Genomic DNA, 22,164 nt, shown 5'->3' with positions numbered 1-22,164 from the left:
CCTGCTTTCCATTCCAGATGATCAGGGGCTCCACAGCAGCCAGCAGAGCACTGGTATGCTCTGCCCAACAGGCACGGGCCGAGGAGCTGGAATTGCACTGAGGCTGGAAGGCCTCTCCCCCCGCATCCCTTCCTGGCTGTGCCAGTGGCCGTGCTGGTTACGTGGCGGTGGAGAAGCCCAAGCTCCTCTCGAGGCTGCAGCCTCCGGAGTGCAAGGCGTGTATCTCGCAGTCTCTGCCTCCCAGAGTCAGGAGGTCTCCCCAAAACCTGGACTCCTCATGTTCACAGAGGGCCTTTTCCCTCTGTTCCCAGTGTGGGTAGCGTGGTGGATGTTGGGAATGAGAGGCCCAGGCTTTGCTGCAGGTGGTTCTGAGGCTCACCAAGCGTCTTGGTCCAGGGCAGGCATCTGGTGAGGGATAAAGGGCTGTGCCCAAGGGCCCAGCCTTACCCCATCCCAGAATGACAGAATTGCTAGAGCTGGAAGTGACCACTTGTTATAACTGACTAGGCCAATATTCAAGCAGCAATCACTTTATTAATTAATATGGTAAAGTATGAGCACTACAGCGCTGGGTACAGTGGGGGAAGTTTTCCTCCAGCTGCACACCCATAGCTGGGGCTGACAGATATTTATTAAGGGTACTCATAAGGTTTCTCAGCGGTTTCTACTCCCAATTTTTATGTCACAATTCAATGCACTATTGTGATTTAGTTTTTCTCAGGATGTATCCCAGAAAGGAGTATCCCCAGATGGTGGGGTCCGGCTTCGGAAAGAAGAAAGCAATCTCCCAGCTGGTGAGGTCCAGATTCCAGATGGGGGTCCACCTTTTAATTGCAAGGACTATAAATCTCATACCAGTGATGTCCAGCTTCCCTTGGTCGAAACTATCAGTCCTTGGGTTGATGTTCATCTTCCTTTCTCAAGCTGCTTTTCACTGTTTCGTTAAGGCATCGAGATAAGCATGTTTCCTTTTGATATATTCTAAAGCTATAGTTTCAAAGATCCTTACTACAAGCAATATTCTAAAATTATACCTCAAAAGGTTATTATTGGAAAACTCTTTTTAGCTAGAAGCAGAAGGTTCCTGTCAAACAGCAACATCCTTAAAGCTTTAAGTCGAATGCTCCTAAATCAACTTAAGACTTATAAAGGTTAATTGCAAACAAAGGATAGGTTCAAAGGCCTTCTTCCATGCTTTACTCCCTCAGTTATTTATTAGAATTGTCTTTGTAACTGTCCCACGGTCAGTTTCCACACATATCACAATCTCAGATACACACGTTGCTTGTATGTACCTGACACGAAACACAGCTTTGTATTTCACACTCTGGAGATTCCCTAGTCCTTAGGGACACCCAGAGCAGGTGACATGGGAAGGCATCCAGGTGTCTCCGGAGAGGGAAGCTCCAGGACCTCCCTGGGCAGCCTGTTCCAGTGCCTCCGCCACCTTGAATGTAAAGTTCTTCCTTATGTTGAAGTGAAATGTCTCGTGTTTTAGCTTATTGCTCTGCTGGGCACCACCGAAAAGCGTCTGGCACATCCACCCACCTCTGAGATATTTATATGCACTAATGAGATCCCTCTCAGTCTTCTGCTCTCCAGACTAAACAGGCCCAGCTCCCGCAGTCTCTGCTCCTAAGGGCTGCTCCAGACCCCGAATCCCTTCGCGGCCTCAGCCGGACCCTCTCTGGCGGCTCCCTGTCCCCCGCTCGGGAGCCCGGAGCGGACACAGCCCCTCGGGGGGGCCTGCCTTAGTACGGGCAGGTGTTGGCACCCTGCAGCCCCCGGCCCCGGGTCTGTCCCCGCCGAGTGTCGCGGCTGGCGGCGGCGGGGCGGGGGCAGCGCTGGCTGCGGCCCGGCTCGGCTCGGCGCAGCCCGGCACCGCCCGCCGAGCCCCCCGCCTGCCTCCCGCCCACCCCCGCGCCGCCATGGACGGGGGCGCCTTCGGAGCGGGGAAAGCCGGCGGCGCCTTCGACCCGCAGGCCTTCATCCGGCAGCCGCAGACCATCCTGCGGTTCGTCTCCTGGGTAAGGCCCCGCCGGGCTGCGGGGGGCGCGGGGCTCCCTCCGGGGCGGCCGCTTCGGCCCCGAGCCTGACCTTCCCTCACAGCTGCTTAACACTCACAAAATCATCGCGCTGTATGTTATGTAGCGTTATCTGTTACTATATGTTATCATTCTGTGCTGTATGGATTACATGTTTATTATTATATGCTTTATTTATGCATGTCTATGCGCATGTGTCCACCTATATATATATATATATAATATGCATGTGTCCGTCAATATGTCTCCACACAGCCTAGATCTGTACACAGAGATATGGACGTTTATGCTTCCATAGCATTTACGGCTATGTCTCTGTTATATATGTTTGGCCATGGGGATCTGTCTCTGGGTTTATATATCTGTCTCTGTGTGTATAAATCTCCAGGTGTATCCACACGTATGCACGCACGCAGATGTACAGCTGTGAGTACAGGCCCATATAGGGTGAGAGCAGGCTGCTTGTTTGGGGTTTCCCCCGTGGGGAGGGACAGGCTGAGTCAGGCTGGACCATGAGCCTGTCTCTGGTGCTTTCCAGGGTGGGATGTCTTCTCCCCCTTCCATGCCTGTGTGCTTATGGTGGGTGCAGGGAGACAGCGGGATGTGGGGTGACGGGGGGAGCCCGGGAGGGGGGATGCTGCGCTTCTGGAATTGCTTCCCTGTGGGTCAGAGGGTGCTGGGCTCAGGCCGTGCCGGGGTGAGTTGAAGGGGCTGTGGGGGCTGGATGTGGCTCTGCGTTTTACCCTTATCCTCTCAGCCCCCCAGCCTGCTTTCCCTGTTTTCCTCTCAGTAATTCGTGGGGAAGGGGGCATGGGGAAAGAGCAGCCTAACGGGGCTGTCGTGGGGAGGTTTCTCCCTCTCCCGTGACGCTGATCCATGGCTGCCCGTGGGGCTGGCGCGTTTGTTCAAGAAGGTCATTGGGATTAAGGCAGCGAGGGCTGCAGCAGCGAGCTGGCGGGGAGGGATTGAGCTCTGAGCCGGCAGCGGACAGGGGAGGGCGGGCAGAGACACATGCGCATGGGAGCTGGCAGGCAAAGCGGCAGGCTGGCTGGGGGGAAATAAAATAAGATAAAATAAAAGCAGTGCCAGGTGCAGTCAGGGAGGAGAAGGGAAGGTGGCCTGGCTTGCTGGTGCTGGTGGAGAGGCAGCCCTTGCCTTCCCAGCCGGGTGTGTGTGTGAGATCCCCTCCGGGTGACTCGGAGGGTGGCTGGAGAGCGCCAGGACAGCTGAGGACTTGATTAATGCGGGCATTCTGTCTGTCTGTCCACCTGCCTGAGCTTGTTTACAGTCCAGCACATCACGCTGGGAGGGGTTGGCTCGCCAGGGCTGCTGCTGCTGGGTGCCAGGCCAGGGGGTACGCGTGCCCCCCATCCCTGGGTGGCTGGAGTGGAGCCAGCCCGTGTGCCAGGGCATGATGGACGTGATGTGACCTACAAAGGCTCTCCCGCTGCTAATCTCTGTGGCAGAATTTTATCTTTCTCTGTCTGCCTCTCAGCCTGGTGGGTTTTTTTCCCCTTCATCCAAGCACTGCAGGATTTTGGCTTCCCAGAGGCGCCAGGTGAGGGAGAGAGAACAAGAAATACATTTGTTTTTTAATTAGGCACCTAATCTGCTTCAGAGTATCTCAGACACTCTTGGCTTGATTGCTGAGCTCATTTCTGTGCCCTGCAAGGTCTCCCCTGGAAAGAAGCACTTTCTACAGAGCAGCATCTCCTTGGGACCCCACGCTATTTTTCCCTGCCCATCTGACCTTGACAGAGGACAGGATGGGATTTACCCCAGGCACTTCACTTGGCCCTGGAAATTAAAGTTCTTTTGCAGAAGCTGGAGATGCTTCAGGTCAGCAGTTCAGCAAGGGAGGGTGGCATGGCCACCATGGTGCAAGGCTATGCCTTTCTTCTCCTGCTTTTCCACTGGCTTGGTCTTGTGTGTTGTCCTGAGCATTTTTCCTTTAACAAAGCAGGGAAACCAAAAGCTCACCCCAAATATTTAGTTGTAGTTTTGGTCTTTTCTTTAAATTTGAGACCAAGAGAGGTCTCTGTGGGCAGTGAAATCCTCTCTCAGGCTGTCGCAAGCATCAGACCTTTTATGGCCCCTTCCATACATTGGATGAGCTTTTCTGAAAAAAGACTAGTTTGTGGTTTTCTTCCCTTCTCACTTCCTCTGAGAGAGGGTTCCATGGTTCCAGTGGTCAGAGGCTTTCCATTGTACATCTCTTTGGTATCCGTTTACTTTTGTGATCTTTTGCCCTTCAGTTTAAATGGTGCTTTTCCATCTCTGGTGTTCTCCCCTGGGTATTTATAAACTGATTGCATCCATACTTAGACTTTCTAGTGCCAGGCTCTATGAGCCAAACTCTTCTGGTGGCCAAGGGCTCTCCCTCCTCATGGTCTCCCTGAGAAGCCTTCCTTTCACATGCTTTTGCACACACTGAAAGTATTTTGCCTGTCATCTCCTGAGATCTCATTTGCCTTTATCCTGCTCATGGCATGAATGGTCCATTGTCTCTCCAGGGCAAGCTGGAGGCTCCTTTTGGCCTGTTTCACGTGATGAGCTTTCACTGAGCAGAAATTCTCATGATCCCTTCCTTAGGCAGTGACCTTGTGCGTGGGTCACGCTGCCTTTTAGCAGACTTCATGATGGCACAGAGGTGCACGTGGCTTTTTACCAAGAGGCACCAAAACTGGCTCCTGCCCAGGGAGTTTGCAGCCCAACTGAGGCAGCAGCAAATCTCCAGGGAGAACTGCAGGATCAGGAACAGATGGGATGACCAAAGATTATTTATGTTGCTCCTTGCTGAAGAGGAGATAGGATAAATTTGACAAGGAGAATGCTAAACTGTGGAAAGAGTTTAGCAATTCTGGAACATCTGTCCACCACGAGAGTGTTGTGAGGCAGCTCAGGTTTCGTGGGTGCTTTGGAGGTCAGCAGGCACAGCACAGTGTCTCCCTACAGAAAGGTTGCTTGGTTGCCTGGTGTGTGTGCTGCTGGTCAGTGGTGGCTCTGTAGGGTTCCCATGTCAGGTTTGGATGTTCAGGTGACCCAGAAGCTGGAGCTATTGGTGCTACAGCTGGAGCTAGTGGCACTGGGTGACCCACACTGAGCTGGGGCTGCACAGCTCCAGGATTGTTCTTGAAATAAAGCAGGTGAGTGTGAGCACATCCCTACGTATTCCCTCTGTGCCCTGACCCTCAGGGCAGTGCAGCAGTGCTCTCCACAGCCGCTGCAGGGGAGCTGGGTGGCTCCTCTGCAGCCCACAGGCCTTGGATATAGCACTGGCGCCATAAATAAGTAAAATGCTAATTGAAACAGGTTGTTCCAGGTGCTCCTGTCTGCTTGGAAACCTGCTTGCTGGAGAAACTGAAGTGCTGCTTGATGTAAAAGCCTAACAAGGCAAAAGTAACTCAGTTTTTGGAAGCAGGCCCAGCTTGTTTTGACGTGGGCTTGAGTAAGAGTATTTCTAACCAGAGCTGCACAGACAAAGCAGCCCGTTAAAACTTGTCACATAGGCTGAGGTGCCAAGTCCCCCTCTGACACCAAGGACACTGCCTCTCCAATGGGAGTTCAGTGAGGAGAGGCACTCAGTCTTCTTTCCCATTACTTGCTGCTGTTGCCACTGTGTCCTCTGGCTGATAGGAGCATCCAGAACATTTGAACTGGTACAGGAAGGGCTGTCCCCTGTGTCTACAGGCACAGCACATCCCAAGCAGCTCCAGCTGAGCAGACAAGGCAGGTGAAGGACAGGAACCACATTCCTGGCTTCCCTTGAGAGGCTGGCACCTGAAAGCTGGAGGATGGGAGCTAGCCACAGCGTGGCAGAGAGCCCCCTCTCCTGCTCTGCCAGCAGGTCCCTGGCTTGCCACACTCATGCTTGGCTTACAACACCACTTGTCTCTTCCTAAGGACACATAGTATGGGCTTGCAATGGCAGTTAAACTGAGCCTTAGAGCCTGGAGGCCTTATTAGGCTAAAACCAGCTGCAACTGGGCTCTCACCTTCTTTCTGTCCACAGTTAATTTAGCTGAGACCTTGCCCATGTTCCTGACCCACAGCTCGTGCTTTCTGCCTCTGCTCCTGCACTCCATTTTTGCTGCAGCTCCCATGCTTGCTGGCTGCATGCTTGTGAGGTTAAATTGGTGCAGATGAAAGGAGCAGGGTGGTTCAAAGCATGTGCTCTCAGTGCTGTCCCCCTAGGGACAGTTCTTCATGGGATGCCCTTGCCTAGGTCAGCTTCAAAAGGATTTTTGGGGTTTTGCTGTCATTAAGATTGGGTGAAAGGCTGTGTCACAAGATGAACAACAGATATGCACAGTTGCTCAGTGATTCAGGTTGGATACAGCAGGTTGTGTTGTTTCCAGCACAGCATTTCCAGGAGGGATCTTGGAGCAGAAACAAATCTCTCATTAATGATATTTTCACATAAAAATATGAGAAGTAGCAATAGGGACCAAAGACAGTCAGAAATATGAGCAAAAAATAAGGCAACCATATGTAATGAGCTGTTTCAAAACATGAGAGGCACACAGGGGAGAAGCAGAGGAGCTGCGTGGTGGTGGGACATGGCTAATGCAAATATTTGTGTGAAACAAGGCAGCAGAGAGGACCCGTGTGGCTGCAAGAGGAGCAGGCACTGCAGGTGGCACGGCGTGCAGTTCTCTGCCTGTGCTGGCACAGCCAAGCCAAGGAGGGGGAGATGTGGTGCTAGAAAGAAAACTGAATTTTTTGTCTGGGAAAAAGATGCAACTTTTGGGCATCCACTTTGCTGACGTGTGGCACAGCAATGTAGGGACCACCTAGAAAGCACAGAAGAACCTGGATACCACCATGGACATGTCATTGTGGGGGGCTGTCACAGCAGTGGTGGGACAGAAGATGCTGTTTAACCATGGGAAGTGCATGAGACCTGAGCACAGGTCTGGTGGGAGGCAGAAGGGTTAATGGCCAGGCAGTCAGCTGCCAAACCATGTGTGAAAAAAAAGCTGGCTGGCCAGGAAAGTGTGTCCCAGATCCCATGGCAGGAATTAGGGATGCAGAGCCTTTCTCCCTTCGGTCACCTGCTCCGGCTCAGCCCTGGCTGGGGAGCTGGTGCCACGTGGCTGATGGCCAGGGAGGGTGAGCTGGGAGGGCAGTGCTGGCATACCCGTGCTTTTCCCCTGTCCCATGGTCAGGGAGATGGGGTCCAGGGAGACTGGTCTCCTCCAGCACCTGCACAAGGCTCAGACTGTCGAGGCTGTGGGCAGGAGTTGTTTGCTGCCTGCGTGGTGCTGGCTGGGGGGAATAAATAGAGGCTGTTTCCAGTCCCATGCATCTCAAAAGCTGCATGTGTTTTCTTCAAAATGAACTAAATACAAGTAGATTTAATGATAATAATAATAATTATAGTCCATGTCTGTGCAGGGCACTCCAAAGCTTTCCAGAGACTCCATTTGCAAGTGGCTGAATGAAAATGAAAGCCAGATCATCTCTACCAGTTTATCATTTGCACCGTCTCTGCTCTTGCTTTCTTTTTAAACAGATTTATTCCTGGTCATTTCCAGATCAAACTCAGAAGAGGTTATGGCTTCGTTCTGCCGGAGGGGGATTTGATTTAAAGTCCCACGAGGAATATTATGTCATCAAACTATTTCCTCTCTATAACAGAATAAAAAAGGGGGTATGTGAAAGGGAGAGGCAGCACGCAGTCAGCACAGAGGCTGTGACTGGAGGGCATTGCAGTAAGCCCAAGCAGGCAGCTCACAGAAACCCTCTTCAGCCTCATCCCCACCACAGCCATCATGGGGATCTTGGGGATGAAGTCAGGAAGGCAGCATGACAAAGTCCTGGGATGAGGTACAGGAAAATCCTAGTGCACTGCCAGAGGCTGGCCGTGCTTTGCATCCATCACATGATGCTCAGGAGCATCTGATGCACAGCTGGGGATGGGCAGCATGGTGGAAAGCGCCTCACATGATGCTCAGGAGGTTTTGCCTGGCTTTCTGCAGGGTTGAGCCTGCAGTGGGGAGGGACTGGAGAGCCTCCCTTCTCATCTCTCACCTTTGCCTTTGGCAAAATCAGATCACCTAGTTTCCCTAGTGCCAAGGGAAAAAAAAAAAAGGTGCTTTATGACAAGAGGCAGAATTTTGCCTGGTTTGCACTTTTCTCACAGTAATGAGCCTTTACGTGCTTGTAATGGCCAGCATGAGCCCCTTGAGAAGCAAGGAGAGGAAAACTCTCAGCTTCTCCGTCTCCTCCCCGCAGTGCTAAGCACTAAGCTCATTTTGCTGTGTCTCTTGGCACATTGCTCTGCCTGTGTCAGCTTTGCAATGCACCTGGCTCTGGCTGCACTTGGTGTCCTCAAAACTCTTGGATGAAAACAGGAATCGAGGAAAATGATTGCAACAACCTATGTGGACGTGGTGTGTAAGGAGCAGTGAAGTGGAGCAAAGCCCAGTCCCAGCAGCAGGGCTGAGTTGGTCAGATCTTTTCCAAGTGCTCTTTTCTGTCCCTTTTTTGAGTCTAGCCAAATATATTACTGCTTATTAAATGAATACCTCCAGACAGGCTGCACACCTGCTCAATTGATGTTGCTCTTGGAGGCTTAAAGAAACCCTCTCAACCTAAAAATCTAGTTAGTTCAAGTCTGTTAACTGACTTAAGTAGCCTTGCTGAAGAAATGAGGCAGCTTAAGTGCATAAAGCTGGGGATGGTTGGCTGGTTTTTGTTACTAAGCGTAAGAAAGTGGCCAGTCCCTGTGCAGAGTGGAAGGGTGGGCTGCATTTGGGAGCCTCAGGAGGCCTCCTGTTAGCCTGCAGACAAGCACTCACCTGCATCTCACTGCTCAGTCAGGAGAAGACTTCTGCCATCTTCTCCTTGCCTCCTCTTTGCAGCTGGATTTGTATTTTGGGCCATTTTATCAGCGGCCATAGGCAAGGCTTTGTGCAGCAAGTGCCAAATGGGGGGAGAAGGCACAAGCAGCAGTAACACAGAGCAGTAAGAGGCTTGTGCCAGTGCTGGTGGTCACTGGCACTTCCTTGCAAGTGCTGCAGATGTGCCAGGAGCAGGAACATAAACACTTCATCCTTGAAAACTTGGTGCTTTGTTTATTATTTAAGCAGTCATTCATTCTGCATCTGCTGCTTGGATCATCTTGCAGGGCATGGATTGTGAAATCAAGGAAATAAAATATATTTGCTCTTTCTAAGATGACTTGCCACGTCAGTGAACTTCCACCCAGCTGCTCCCATACCAACAAGGAATAGCTGCCATGGATGAAGTGTACAACTGTTTCTCCTAAAGGCTGCAAGATCTAAGCTGATAGCTATGATTTTTTTTAGAAAATTGTTTGTCATAACAGTTTCCAGGTATGGACATCATGGGAATGAAAGAGGTGATGTTGCCTGTCAGCAGCAGCAGGAGCACTTGGTTCTTTTGCTGTCCAGCTCTGCCTGGAATCTCTGTTTTGAGCCTGCCCATTCTTGCCCAGTCAGTGTAACCCACCCAGCTCAAGGCTTCTGTGCACAGTGGGTCCTCACAGCGTTTTGCTGTGCCACCAGGATGGTGACAGGCTGGTAAAGGGAGCATGTCCTCTCTTTGCCCTCTCTGCAGTGCCAAGGAGTGCAGCATGGATCAGAGCTGATGCCAATGGTGAGGAAAAACACAGAGAGAAGGAGACATCTCTTAAGCTACTGTGCTTTGGTCCATAGAAAGCTTTCCTAAGGACAAAGTACTTTGGGATGGCTGTTTCAGAGGATAAACATCCACAGTGTCTTATTCTGCTCACAAGTGAGAACATGCTTAGTGGAATCTCCCTAGAAAACTCCTAAGATCACCTGAAATCAGATGCTTGCCTGTAAATCATACCTTGGGCACCTCCAGGCTGTGAAACAGGTTTCTCTTCATAGGAGAGAAGTCTGGCATCTTGGCTGACTGCAGGTGGAGAAGGGAAGTTAGGAATGCCACCTCTGCTTGAAAATTAGGGAGAGGGAGTCTTGTGACTCTGAGCTGTGCCTTTTTGATTTGCCAGCATAAAAAGGTATGAAAGAACAAATGCAAAAGGAAATTATTCTGTCCAGCCCAGCAGCAAAACCAAAGGTAGGAGCAGAGAGGAGATGTGTATCAGGATGTATCTCCACAGGTGTGTCTCTGGGGAAAGACCATTGCAAAAGTTCATTCATCCCAAATGAGTAAGCAGAGACTCGCAATAGAGCTCATTGCAAGGGTTCATCTGACTCAGGGAATCAACATTTTACTAGTTTTGAGTCCTAAACCAAAACTGAACACCAGACTATGCTACTTTGGAGGCTGTTCCTCATCTTTCAAAGAGAAGATAGGCTTTCTGTCTAATGCTGCAGAAAACAGGGCACCCACTTTGTAAGCTCAATATATGGAAGTTGGTATTTCAGGTGTCAGCATCAGTGCTGGTCACAGCCTCACATTGGGATGTCACTTCAGGAGTCTGTCAGCTCTCCTTCGGGTCAGAGGAGCAGGGTGTTTTTGCCAATGACCCTAAGCAGACCTGCCAGCCCGGCCTGTTGTGAAAGTGTGTGAGACATCCCACTGAAAGAGCCTGGCTGTAATTTCGCTGCTTTCCAAACCGTTCAGGCTGAAATTTTGAGGACTAAATCTTTGCTTCTAACAGAAGAGATTCTTATTTAATTTTCACGGGCAATTTCTGCAAACTATGATCAATCTCAATTTGCAAGAAGGAGGAGGAGGATAAGGAGGAGGACGAGGAGAAATTGGGTATTTTACTTCTAAACTTAAAAAGCTCTTATGATTTTCAGAGAACCCATATAGCTCCTACGCTTAGAAACACCAGCTTCCAGCTTTTTTTAGTTTGCTCTAGTGTGATACACCCAATTTCAACAACCCAAGTGTGACCCAATTATGAGACTTGAGGTGAAAAAATAGTATTGGTGTCAGTGGATATTTGTTGGAGTTTGACATGTGAAATGTGGTGGATGTTGAGTATCTGCCCAGTGGCTGTTGGGGGACTCTGAGTAAGGCTCTTCCTCTGGATCTTGATGCCACAGGCCAAGCAGCAGAGGTTTGTGCTTTGGATTTCAGGTATCCAACTTCACTGATAACAGGTGGTATATTGGGTTGGCATTAATCAACCATTTTCCCTGCACTCACAAAGCTGCTTCTCTGCTTTCTACGTTGTCTTTTGGTGCTTGGCTGGGTTAAGTGGAACTGGGGTCCTGACCAGGCAGACACTCAGACCAGCTCCACTTCCTACAGGAGACTTGGCCTCCTCATCTTCTTGTGTGCTGCTTCTCCTTGGGGATGGGAGGGTGGTTTCAAAGGTGCCAAGTCTTGTTGTGCAGACATCTCCCAGGCTGGCAGAGTACCCTGGTGATGTCCTAGTGCACTTCATATGTAATTTCATCTCATGCTTGAGATCCCATTCCCATTTCCCGGAGGCTCTTCTTGCAAGCAGCATCCAGTCAGCTGTTCCTAGTGAGGGTCTCCAGATGCCCTGCAAGGAAAAATCCGTACATACTGCCTTAATATACCCCTCTTTCTTCTGTGGGGAAGGGGAAGCTGTTTATTTGAGATGCAAGGTGCAGGACTGGGCTGCTGTAAATAGCTCCCTGCTTTGGTGAACCTGCTGTGTCAAAGAGGGACAGCCTTGTGGCAGGCGACAAAGGCTAAGCCCATGAGCAAAGATTAGACCAGCAACTGCGGATTAGGGCACTTCTACCTGGACTCATCCTTAATTCTGCCTGATTTAAAATAACATGCAGTGGCAGCGGTGGTGACAGGTGGGGAGGACTCTTAGTGGCCCTGACAAGTGGACCTGGAGTAGGGATGTTTGGCCCCTGAAGTCCATGGGGAAGGTTGGAGGGTGTTGGCATATGGGTGAGTGGACAGGATAGGTGGTGTCATGGAGTGGGCTGATGGGAAACTGGTGGAGAGAGGTGTGTGGTGTGGGGAAATGGGGAGAGTGGAAGCCCAGCAGAATGGAGCTGCAGAGCAAGCAGGGCTGTAGATTGTGGGAGGGTGGATGGGGAAAAGAGCGTAGTAGCTTGAGAGATAAAATCAGTGAACAGATGCATGGTAGAAACAATTAATCTCTTGAAGAGAAAGGAGTGAGTGGGAGAGTAAGTGCAGACTAAGAGGATTTCCACTACTTGAAGCCACTGTATGCAGGCACCCGCACCAAAACCATATCCCAATTTACACTCCATGTCACCTCCCTGTGTGTCTGTGGGAAGCCACCCTTACTCCAGACTGCAACTGCTTTGCATCGCTTTAGGTCAGATGGATAAAAAGGTTCAATCTAAAAATGTCCTATTATAAGTTAATCCTCAGAAATAAAATGAGACCATGTTCCCAGTAAATTCCCTGTGGCTACAACCCAGGCAAGGCAGCGGGGCAGGAGCTCAGCAGAGCAGAAAGGTGCTGGTGCAGGGTGTCTGTCCCCTGCAGAGCTCTGCTCCTTTCTGCTGCTCCAGAGAGATGGGGCTTGCCCTGACGTGCCCCGGCCTCCCTCCCCACAGGTGTTCTCTATCGTGGTGTTCGGCTCCATTGTCAATGAGGGGTACGTGAACCGCGCGGATGAGGTGGAGGAGCACTGCATCTTCAACCGCAATCACAATGCCTGCAACTATGGCATTACCGTGGGTGTCCTCGCCTTCCTCAGCTGCCTTCTTTACCTGGCTCTGGATGCCTACTTCCCGCAGATCAGCAGCGTCAAGGACCGCAAGAAGGCAGTGCTCTCGGACATCGGCGTCTCGGGTGAGCTTCCCGGCCCTTTGGCCCTGCTGGCTCATTCCAGCCGTTCAGGCAAACTGCTCAATGGCAGGCTCTCCCTGGAGTATGTCAAAGGGAATGCAGGGAGGGCAGGATCAGGTGAAGCACCTCGATTTGCTAAGGACTTTGGGCTTGCAGGTTCTTTCACAGTTAGCTCCTTGCCTAGCAATCCTCTGTACAGCTGACAAGAGAAGGGGAGGGATTGTGCCCTGTTTTTCTGTTGCTTTGGAATGCCCATTTCCCTCACTGCAAGGTGTCTGCCTGAGCTTGGCAGAGGGTGAGTACCTCCTACCTTCACCCTTTCCTGGGGGCACAGCGTGTTAGTGATCTTTCAGCACCTTTCCTTGATGTGAGTCCCTGAGCTGTTCTGTCCTGAGCACAAGCTGGTCTCTGTAACTGCAGACCAGCTGCTTCCCACTCTTCTGCAGCTCCCGTGGAAGGAATTGCTCTTTGCTTGTCCTTGCAGGACAGGATTGTGAAGCAGTGGCTGTTTCATAGAGCCCAGGTGATTGCTCTAGTACTGGAAGCCCTTCAGGCTCCCTCCCAAGGCCAAATGGAAGTCCTATGATCAATCCAAACACAAGCAAATGAACTCTCCTGAGGTGCTCTCTGCAGACACCTCTTGGTCACCTTGACAATTTGCTGTCAGGGAGCCTGCCAGCTCATTTGGGCTCAGACTGGCTGAGCAGTCAGTTTGGCCCAGTCTGCAGCACAGTGGTGGGTCTCAGAGAGTTGAAATTTCCAGAGAAATGTAATATGTACATGTTATGCTCACGCGTATGTTTTTGTTGTCTTTGTCCTTCCCTTTGGCATGCTGGTGGTGGTTCATCCCAGCCTTTTGGGCATTCCTCTGGTTCGTTGGCTTCTGCTTTCTGACCAACCAGTGGCAAGCTTCGAAACCAGAGGACAACCCGCTGAATGAGGGAGGGGATGCAGCCCGAGCAGCCATCACGTTCTCGTTCTTCTCCATCTTTACCTGGGTAAGTAGAGTAGCCATGTTGTTGGATCAAATGTCCTCTGTGCTGTATTGTCTTGTGAGGAATGAAAGGAGACTGGCTAAGAGTGGGACCCTTGAGATCACATTTCACATGGCTTCTGAGAAGGAAAAGCAGAGAGGAGGTAGTTGGGAAGTAAACTGGGGACTCAAAAACTTATGTGGAGAAGATTTTAGAGCACTAATCAGCACAATGGGCAAGAGAGTCCCATATCCCTGTAAAGAGGGTTCTCAACAGACCTTTAATGTGACCTTGGACAGGCCAGCTCCCCAACCATCATTGTCGTAGAATCATAGAGTAATTTGGATTGCAAGGGACTTTTAAAGGCCATCTAGTCCAACCCCCCTGCAAAGAGCAGGGACATGTTCAGCTAGATCAGGTGGCTCAGAGCCCAGTTCAATCTGATTTTGAATGTTTGCAGGGATGGAGCATCCACTGCCTCTCTGGACAACCTGTTACTGTTTTCTCTGTGTGTCACAGGACTTCAACAGCATTTTCACCTTACAGACAATAAACTGAGAAGGGAGCTGCAGGCCAGGGGTTCCACCCATCTCCCTCCCACCTTTGCTCCCATCATGCAAGATGTCATCATTGTTCTTCTGGATTCTGCACCCACCACTGGAGTGCCACCTCGCTAGGTCACCTTTTAGGAAGATGATAGTGCTGTCTTAAGAATGCCTTTTCCCCAGCAGTTCTTTATGGCCAGTTTCCTGGAAAAACTGTTGGTTGAAGTATAAATATCTCTGATGACTTCCTCCTTCCTCTGAGAGCACCAAGCACAAGTGATTGTTTTCTGAAGTGACAGAACAGTGCCAAGCAGGAAAGCATTTTAACCTTGTCTCCATGCATAAGCCCTTGTGGCTTTATCTTCTCCTCTTCCTACAGGCCCTGATGTTGGGCAGGGGCCAGATAGGAAAGGTACCATAAGAGCATGGAGCTGTCAAAGAGGAAGAGGGGCTGCAAAGGGTTGTGCTGTCAGCACCCTTGCCATGGTGACACCGGGCAGGATTGAGGGACAGCAGTGTGTGTTCCCTTCATGAGCGTGTCCTGCACTCGAGTGCTGCCAAAAGCCCCTTGCAAGCTCCAGCAGAAAGTGAGACAAGGAGCAGGGTTTTTGCAAGAGGTCCCTCAGGACACTTTTGGAAGTGCCATCACCTGCAGTGATCCTCTCCCATGCACAGGCTTGCAAGTGGCCAAAAAGGCATCCTCTTCCCCTGGTTCCTTGTTTTTTGTTGGGTTTTTTTTTTTTGTTATTTCAGTCAAACACTCTGGTTTGCTCTGCCTTACTGATTCTCCTTCCCACAACCCTCTCTCTCCTCACAGGGCTTCCTCGCATTTCTGGCATTCCGGAGACTCGGAGACATTAATTTTCAGGAGGAATACAATACCCTGTTCCCTAACTCCCCATCCTTGCTGCCTTAGTGCCCCTTGCTGAAGGGAGAATATGGGAGAAGGGGTGGAGGGATGCAGCTGGAGGAGGTCACTGAGCAGAGCTGGTTCCAATGCCCTGACTATGAGTGTGTGGTCACTGCAGGGCATGGCATGGAAAGATATGGGCCACTGAATTGGAGTGGGGTTGTCCATTGAACGGGGGATCTCCCTCTGGAGAGTTGGAACTGGCAATTTCTTCTCCTCTTCTGCTCCCTTCTCTCCCTCACCCATACCCTAACTAATGCTGTGTAACACCACTGTGCCTTTTTTTGATGACTGCTCAGACCTAATACTTCAGCCAGGAGATGACCTCTGCCCCCACTATTTTGTCTCTTCCATTTCTCCCCAGGCCTCATTCCCCAAAAACCTCTCCCCTGTCACTTGCTAGACTGCTCACCTCTCTCAGGGATGATCTGGACAATGAGCCATGCCTGCTGACCCCTGTGCCCAGGCTCCTGCAGTCCACCACAAGGTGCCTGAGGCAGGAGACAGCAGTTTGCTTGCTAGCTGTCCCCTGGTCTGGGAAGCAGCTGCCTTGCTTCCTGCTGCTGCTTCCCAAGGTCTGTGCTACACCGTGCAGATGTTGACTGGTGAAGGTGTTTCAGGGGGTGACCTCTACCTCAGTACTTTGTGTCAAATCCTGCTCGCTTACTGGCCTTTACAAGTCAGATGGCCTCACAGATGCAGCCCAGCAGCCGAGCCCTCTGGTGCTGCCGAGGCAGATTGCCTTCCCACAGCCAGGAGGGGCTGACTGGGATAACCGGTGCCAACTGAGCCTCCGCCACCCCTGCGGTGTGGGTGAAACCCCACGGGCAGACAGGAGGTGCCCTGAACATCCCAGAGAAAGCAGGGAGCCTCGGCAGGCTGCACACAGCCAGCTGCTCTTGCAGCCATCCCTGCCCAGCCCCCCTCTCTCCTTGTGGGCTCGTGCTTTCAGTGGGAGAGCGTGGACTGCCCACGCTCGTGGGGCGCTCCACCGGCAGTCTGCCGCGCGGGCCTCGCACACTAATCCGTAACCACTACTAACCCCACTTTTGTTTGTTTCTCTTTTTCGGTACGTTCCTCCTCTTTTTCCTCTTCCCTCTCTGCTTCCCATCTCTTCCCTCCACCTCCTCCCTTAAAGGTGGGCCAGGCATTCCTGGCGTATCAGCGGTTCCAGCTGGGTGCCGATTCGGCCCTCTTCTCCCAGGACTACATGGACCCAAGCCAGGACTCCGGCATGCCTTATGCTCCCTACACGAACGAGGAGGATGCTACAGATGCGGTGGGGACGTACCAGCAGCCCCCTCCAGCAGATGCTTTCGACACCGAGACACAGGGGTACCAAACGCAGAACTACTGAGCCACCGATGCCCCTTTCCCTTCCCCCTTCCCTTCTGCCCCCGTTCCCACTGCCGGCAGAAAGCCGAGGCACAAACAAGACACGTGCATAGTGGTACAAGAGGTGGCTCTCAGCTATGCTCCAGCCTTCTGGGTCATCTGTTTTTATTTATTGTTTTTAAAAAAGGCAAAAAAAAAAAAAAAGAAAAAAGGTTTCCGCACCACCTATTCCTTCTCCTCTCCCACCAAGCTACCTGCCAGAACCAAATTTTTCCAATACCTGCATTTTGATAGGAAGGTCCCTCCTTTCCTCCTCTCCCTCTGCCTTGTTGCAGAGGGCAGAGTCTGTCTTGTGGACAGGAGAGGAGGTATGGCACCGGCAGGGCAGGGGAAAGGGTCTTGGAGGCAGAACAGAAGAAATGAGAGGGACCGGGAACCTTCCTAGAAGAGGTGGTATTGCTAAAGGCTGGAGCAGATGTGGGAGCATCCAAATTGGTTTGGAGCACCTGGTGGCTCAGAGAGGAGAATGGTGTTGGAGTCAGCATTCAAGAGTGTGAGGAGGGGCCTGGAGGACAGAAGGAACAGCATCCTCCATGCAAAGACAAGGGGGCTTTTCCCTGCCACATGCTAGTGAGGGAGGGGTGCTTTATTTTTAGAGGGTTTTGGAGAAGTGGTATTAGAGAGGAGGGGAGTACAAGAAGAAAAAATGGGAGGGGAAAAAGGAAGATTTGCAGGTACAATCAGAAATCGCAGGCACATCAGTAGGTTACAGCAAGAGACTGAGCAGAGCAGAGGGTGGTGCCCTGAGAGTCAGTCCTTCCTCAGCCCCCTTGGACTGAGGTGGAGGTCCCCTCGCCTGTACGTCCTGCTAGTCACTGCTCTTCCCAGACCCCTTCCTCAGCCCCCTTGGACTGAGGTGGAGGTCCCCTCGCCTGTACGTCACTGCTCTTCCCAGACAAGTGTTTGGTGAGGCAGCAGGGGAGCCATGCCAGTCTCTGGGCCCAGATACAGTGCCTGTGGGAGGAAGGGTGGAGGAGGGGGGCTTCTAGAGAGCCCTGAGAGCCTTCAGCCCCAGCTGGGCTGGTTCAAGGGGGAGAGGGGAGCTTTGTCATTTCAACCAGAGCAGGAGGAGAAGAAAGACAGTTTTGCTCCTCATGTCCTGCTGAACCTTCCTCTGTTCCTTTAAAATAGTGCAAAGCCTCTTGTGACACCACTTTGTAGCACACAGGGATGGAGCAGGACCCCGCTTAGGAAGCAGTACTGCTGCTGGGATAGCCAGCATGTGTCTGCCTCTTGCACAGGGGTGCAGCCAGGCAGGAGGGGTCCTGCCCTGTACGGCTGCGCTTTGCCTCCCACTCAGATAGGGAAGAGGTCTTGGTGTGCAGAGAATTGGTTGGGGCCAGACTGAGTTGTCTGAAAACTGGTCTTTCTGTACTTGCTGTAGACCATACCTTAGTGCTCTTCTGCAGCATCTCAGATCCTGGCTGACTTTAAAGCCTCGCCTAGGTGGCAGCAGTGACTGTTAGATAGAGCTCTTATGGGTATCCTTCCACACGCCTCATGATTTTGCTCCAGGTAAAGACACAACTGTGGAAGCCCACTCTCTGTTCCAAGTTAGAAGTTAGGTCTGTGCGTGAAGACAGATTCCCAGATTTCCCCTAAATGGAAATAATTCAGCAATAGCTACCTAGACAATTCTCCCAGGCACAGACATCTCTCAGAAAACAAGAAGCAGGCTTTACCTTGCAGAAGTGAGGAGCTCCATGCCCCAGGCAGCCACCCTGCTTGATGCAACGCTGGTCCCAGTAGCAGAGATCAGGAGCAGATCCAAAATCTGTCAGTGCCTGCACTGCACATCCAGCCTATTCCTCATAGCCCCCTTAGGAGTGGGGAGAATGGGACACAGGTCTGGCCTGTGGTGGTGTGAATATCTCATCTGGAGGACACCAAGGTTACCAGTCCTTCCCTCCCAGTGTCCCACAAAGATAAGGAAGGGGTATAAACTGCAGAGCAGCAGGGGGAAGTGGAGCATTGTTCTCCACTGTGTATACAGGCACCGTTTCTCCCTGTTCTGTCCAGCACATTTGTGTTGCTGGTGGCTGTCCCCATGGCTTGTCCTCCCCAGGCTTGGCCTGCCTCACTGGTGGCTACCCACTGGTGAGGACAGGAGCAAGGGATCAGGCAGCCCTAAGGACTGGGCACAGGCACACATCCCTTGCTCTGTGCCTGTAAGTGAATGCAATACTGTAAATAAGAGGGGTGCTTTTTGGAAGGAAGCCCCTCGAGCTTCATTTTCTGTGGGTTCAGCCTAATATTTAGGCTTGGGATGGGTTTACTTTATTGAGAGAGGTTTGTTGTGACTGGATGTGGGGGGAGCCCCCTCCTGTCTGTCTCCCACCAGGGAAGAAGAATGATTGAATGATGAGGTGGAAGAGGAGAGAAGTTAGTTGTACTCACCTAGATTCATCTGTGTCATCCTTCATGCTTTCTTTTGGGGTGTGGGGAGGGAACCCAGAGGAGGCTATAAGTAACCATCCCTCAGCACAAAAATATGTTGTACCTTTTGGGAGGTCCCTCCTCTGTGAGTGACTAGGCACATAAGGAGAGGTACAGGCAGTATGTGGGGGATCTACTTAGGGCTCTGTTTTGGGGTGTGGTGCAGGAGCATCTTGCATGCCCCTTCTCCCATCAGAGTTACGTAGGTGGCTAAACACCATTGGGGGCTGACTAATGAGCAAGCTTTTCTTTATCCTCTTGGGCTTGCTTCCCTCATGTAACCAGCTGATGGGCTCAGGTGGGCTTGAGGCAGGAATGAGCCTCCCCCTCAGAACCAGCACTTCAGTGGGACATGAGCCAAGTGACTTCATCTTGGGTTACTTCCCATCTCTCTGTTGTTCTCCTTGCTTTGTGTCATAAGAAAAGCACTGATGTGACACTACAGCAGTAGATACTTGGACAGCTTCTTGCTTTTGCTCATGGGAGAAGACATACCCTGCTTGGATTCATGTGCTTTGCAGTGGAGGGTTGGTGGTGACAGACCTGGGAGTGGGACTCTGCTTGTTTGCAGGTAGCCCTTTAAAATGCAGAATGGAATTTCCAGTGGCATTTGGCTGGTTCTGTAGGTGATGAGACATACAGGCTTACCCAAAGGGCTGGTTATCTTATCTTAGGTGCTTCTGATAAGATGCTGCCTATTTCTGGTGATCATAGGCGAGTCCTGAGCAGCTGACTGGAACATGTCCCTTTTACATTCTAAGTGGGTGAGATCAGCCCCGCTTTAGAGATTAGGAGATCAGAGGGAAGGCTGTATAAGCAAAATGATAAGGCAGCTTTTTTCCCCCTCTGCCCTTTGTTCCGATTGCAGGGGGATTACACATCCCTAGTGGGGAGCAATGGCCCCTTGATGTCTTCTTATTTTACAAAGCCCCTCAGTAAGGGACTGTTTTGTGGAAGCAGAGGCTGTGAAGGGCAAAGAGATGACGAAATGTTGCCCCAGTTCTGTCTGTGCATTCAGCCTCCTGATGTGTCCCCATCCCTGGATCACCCATATCCCCACCACCCTGTTCATCACCTCATCACATGCCCTTCCTCTGCGTTATTCCTGGCAGTTCCCACAGGGGAGGAGGTGTCTTTGTCCCTGTACCCTTGCAAGCACTTGGGAGGACCCAGGAAGGCAGCATTGCAGGGTGATTCCCACAGGAGTCTCAGCTCCCATTCCCAGAGCAGGTACAAGGTAAGGAACCCAGTGAGGCCACCTCATGCAGCAAGTTCAAACCATCCATCCAGACAACTCCCTGCTGCCTGTGTGGCATTTGTAACACCACCTGGGCTGCCCTGCCCCTTCCCCTGCCACATTACTGCCTGTGTATAGTATATATATTATATATATATATTTAAAGAGATGTATAATATAAAGCTATACATATATACGTATATAGGATGACTCATGGATGGCCTGCCGCATACAGGATCCTCTGAGTGGTCTTGTCTAAGCCCGAGTGTCCCTTCACCCTCCTCCCCTTCCCCTGCCCCCGTCCGTCCCAAAATTCAACTCCAGCGAACCCCGCCACCTCGGCACCTGTGTTTACAATGTCCTATATATTTGTGGTTAACAAAGTGAAGGTGGTAACTACTGGTGTCTCAATAAAGTTATGACGTTCAAAATAACCATACTATATGGAAAAAAAAAATGGTCTGGATTCTCTTCTTTGGGGAGGGATGGCTTTTTTAGCTTGGTTTGCTACAAGAGCATTGGCTCCTGTGCTCCTGCATGGCCAGGCTGGCAAGTTTAATGACAGTCAGTGGCTTGGATGAGGAAAGAAACCTAAAGAACTGCCCTTTTGAGATGTTTCAGTGGAAGCCAATTGATTGTACCCTACTTCAAATCACACACACCATCAAGCGTCTCTCACCTAATCAGTAGGAAAACTTGAGGAACCTGACATGCCATGTTAGAAGTGGACTCTCACTGTGAAAAGGATGTGGCAATAGGAAGTGTGGATGGGGGACTTACAGGAATATAGGATACAAATCACCATGGAAATAAACACCTGTATTTCCACACCCAGGGAAGCAGAAGTGTTCAGTCCTTTGAGCTTTATCTTTATTCATCTGTGTGTGACCATTGCTGGGGTATCTGGTCTACTGCAGGTTTTCAAAACACAATCAAATCCTGGGAAATGAGCTGTCAGGGCCATTGCCCACAGTGCGTGTCAGTGACTGGTAGCCCATCACTAAAAAGGATCTTGTTTCAACAGGCTTTGCAATAAAAAAGAAATTCAAAATCCCATCCTGTGGTGATGCTTAGCTAAAGCTTCCCTCTCATCCCCTTTAATGAGTCTGTCACCCGAGTACCTGAGTATCACATTTCCCAACCTTCGTAGGGTTTGAGGACAGTAAACATGAACAGGCTCCAGCCAGTCCTCCAAACTGTCTCCCCTCCTGGGGCCACTACTGAGCACACACTGCAGCTGCACATCAGATTATATGCAAAAGTGTTGGTGGACCGACCCATCTGTCTCATGATTAATCTTTGTTTGGACAAAGACCCTTCCTACAGTCACAGCTTTTGGGGTGGATGTTTTGTGGAGATACCAAGCCCACAGAAAGGCAAATATCTGTGTTGGCAACAGGTGGTGTTAAGAACTGGTGAGACAAGATGTTGCCAAAAGCAAGCATTTCAGATGAGTAGGACTCCAACATTACTAGTTTGTTTGTGTTTTCTAATCATTTGAAATCTCTTTAGTTTTGCTCTCTGGTATTTCACATGCTTATGAGTCATGTTTTGAAGCTTCTCCCTGCAGCCATGACATCTAGAAACAATTCTGTTATAAAGTTGTTTTCTTTTTTTTTAAAGTTCACATAATCCCAGGACACAAGAAGATGAAACTCTGGTTGGTGTATTAAGGAGATCAATAAAATTATATTAACCCATTTCCCCCTCTCATATATCCATCTGGCCTAAAACTGTACAAACTCTGTTTTGCAGAGGTATTTCACTCTCTCTTGGGGGGATCAGCACACTCTCATCATTCTCCCTCTGGCAGTAGCTCTCCACATTGGCTCTCCAGCTCTCACAGAGGGTGCTGCAGGAAGGAATCTGTTGTTTTCAGCTTTCCTTCCTTAACACTTGTTCTTTT

At 50.8% G+C, this 22,164-nt stretch overlaps 1 protein-coding gene across 2 annotated transcripts; it reads left to right on the top strand.

Moving 5' to 3' along the window:
- The first annotated feature begins 1,827 nt into the window (after positions 1 to 1,827).
- Positions 1,828 to 20,715, top strand: SYNGR1 (synaptogyrin 1). Of its 2 annotated transcripts, XM_039725562.1 has the most exons (5): positions 1,828 to 2,027; positions 12,527 to 12,764; positions 13,614 to 13,759; positions 16,329 to 17,365; positions 17,442 to 20,715. In XM_039725562.1, the coding sequence occupies exons 1-4, from the start codon at positions 1,929 to 1,931 to the stop codon at positions 16,545 to 16,547; spliced, it is 702 nt and encodes a 233-aa protein (XP_039581496.1). In that variant the 5' UTR covers positions 1,828 to 1,928; the 3' UTR covers positions 16,548 to 17,365; positions 17,442 to 20,715. The 2 variants fall into 2 exon arrangements, with proteins under 2 accessions (XP_039581496.1, XP_039581495.1); XM_039725561.1 differs by lacking the exon at positions 17,442 to 20,715 and having other exon boundaries at positions 1,845 to 2,027; positions 15,098 to 16,470.
- Positions 20,716 to 22,164: the final 1,449 nt, after the last annotated feature.

The sequence above is a fragment of the Passer montanus genome, unplaced genomic scaffold, assembly GCF_014805655.1.
Source record: "Passer montanus isolate IOZ18808 unplaced genomic scaffold, ASM1480565v1 scaffold55, whole genome shotgun sequence".
In the NCBI taxonomy this organism is placed as follows: Eukaryota; Metazoa; Chordata; class Aves; order Passeriformes; family Passeridae; genus Passer; species Passer montanus.
This window is presented reverse-complemented; position numbering and strand designations above follow the sequence as displayed.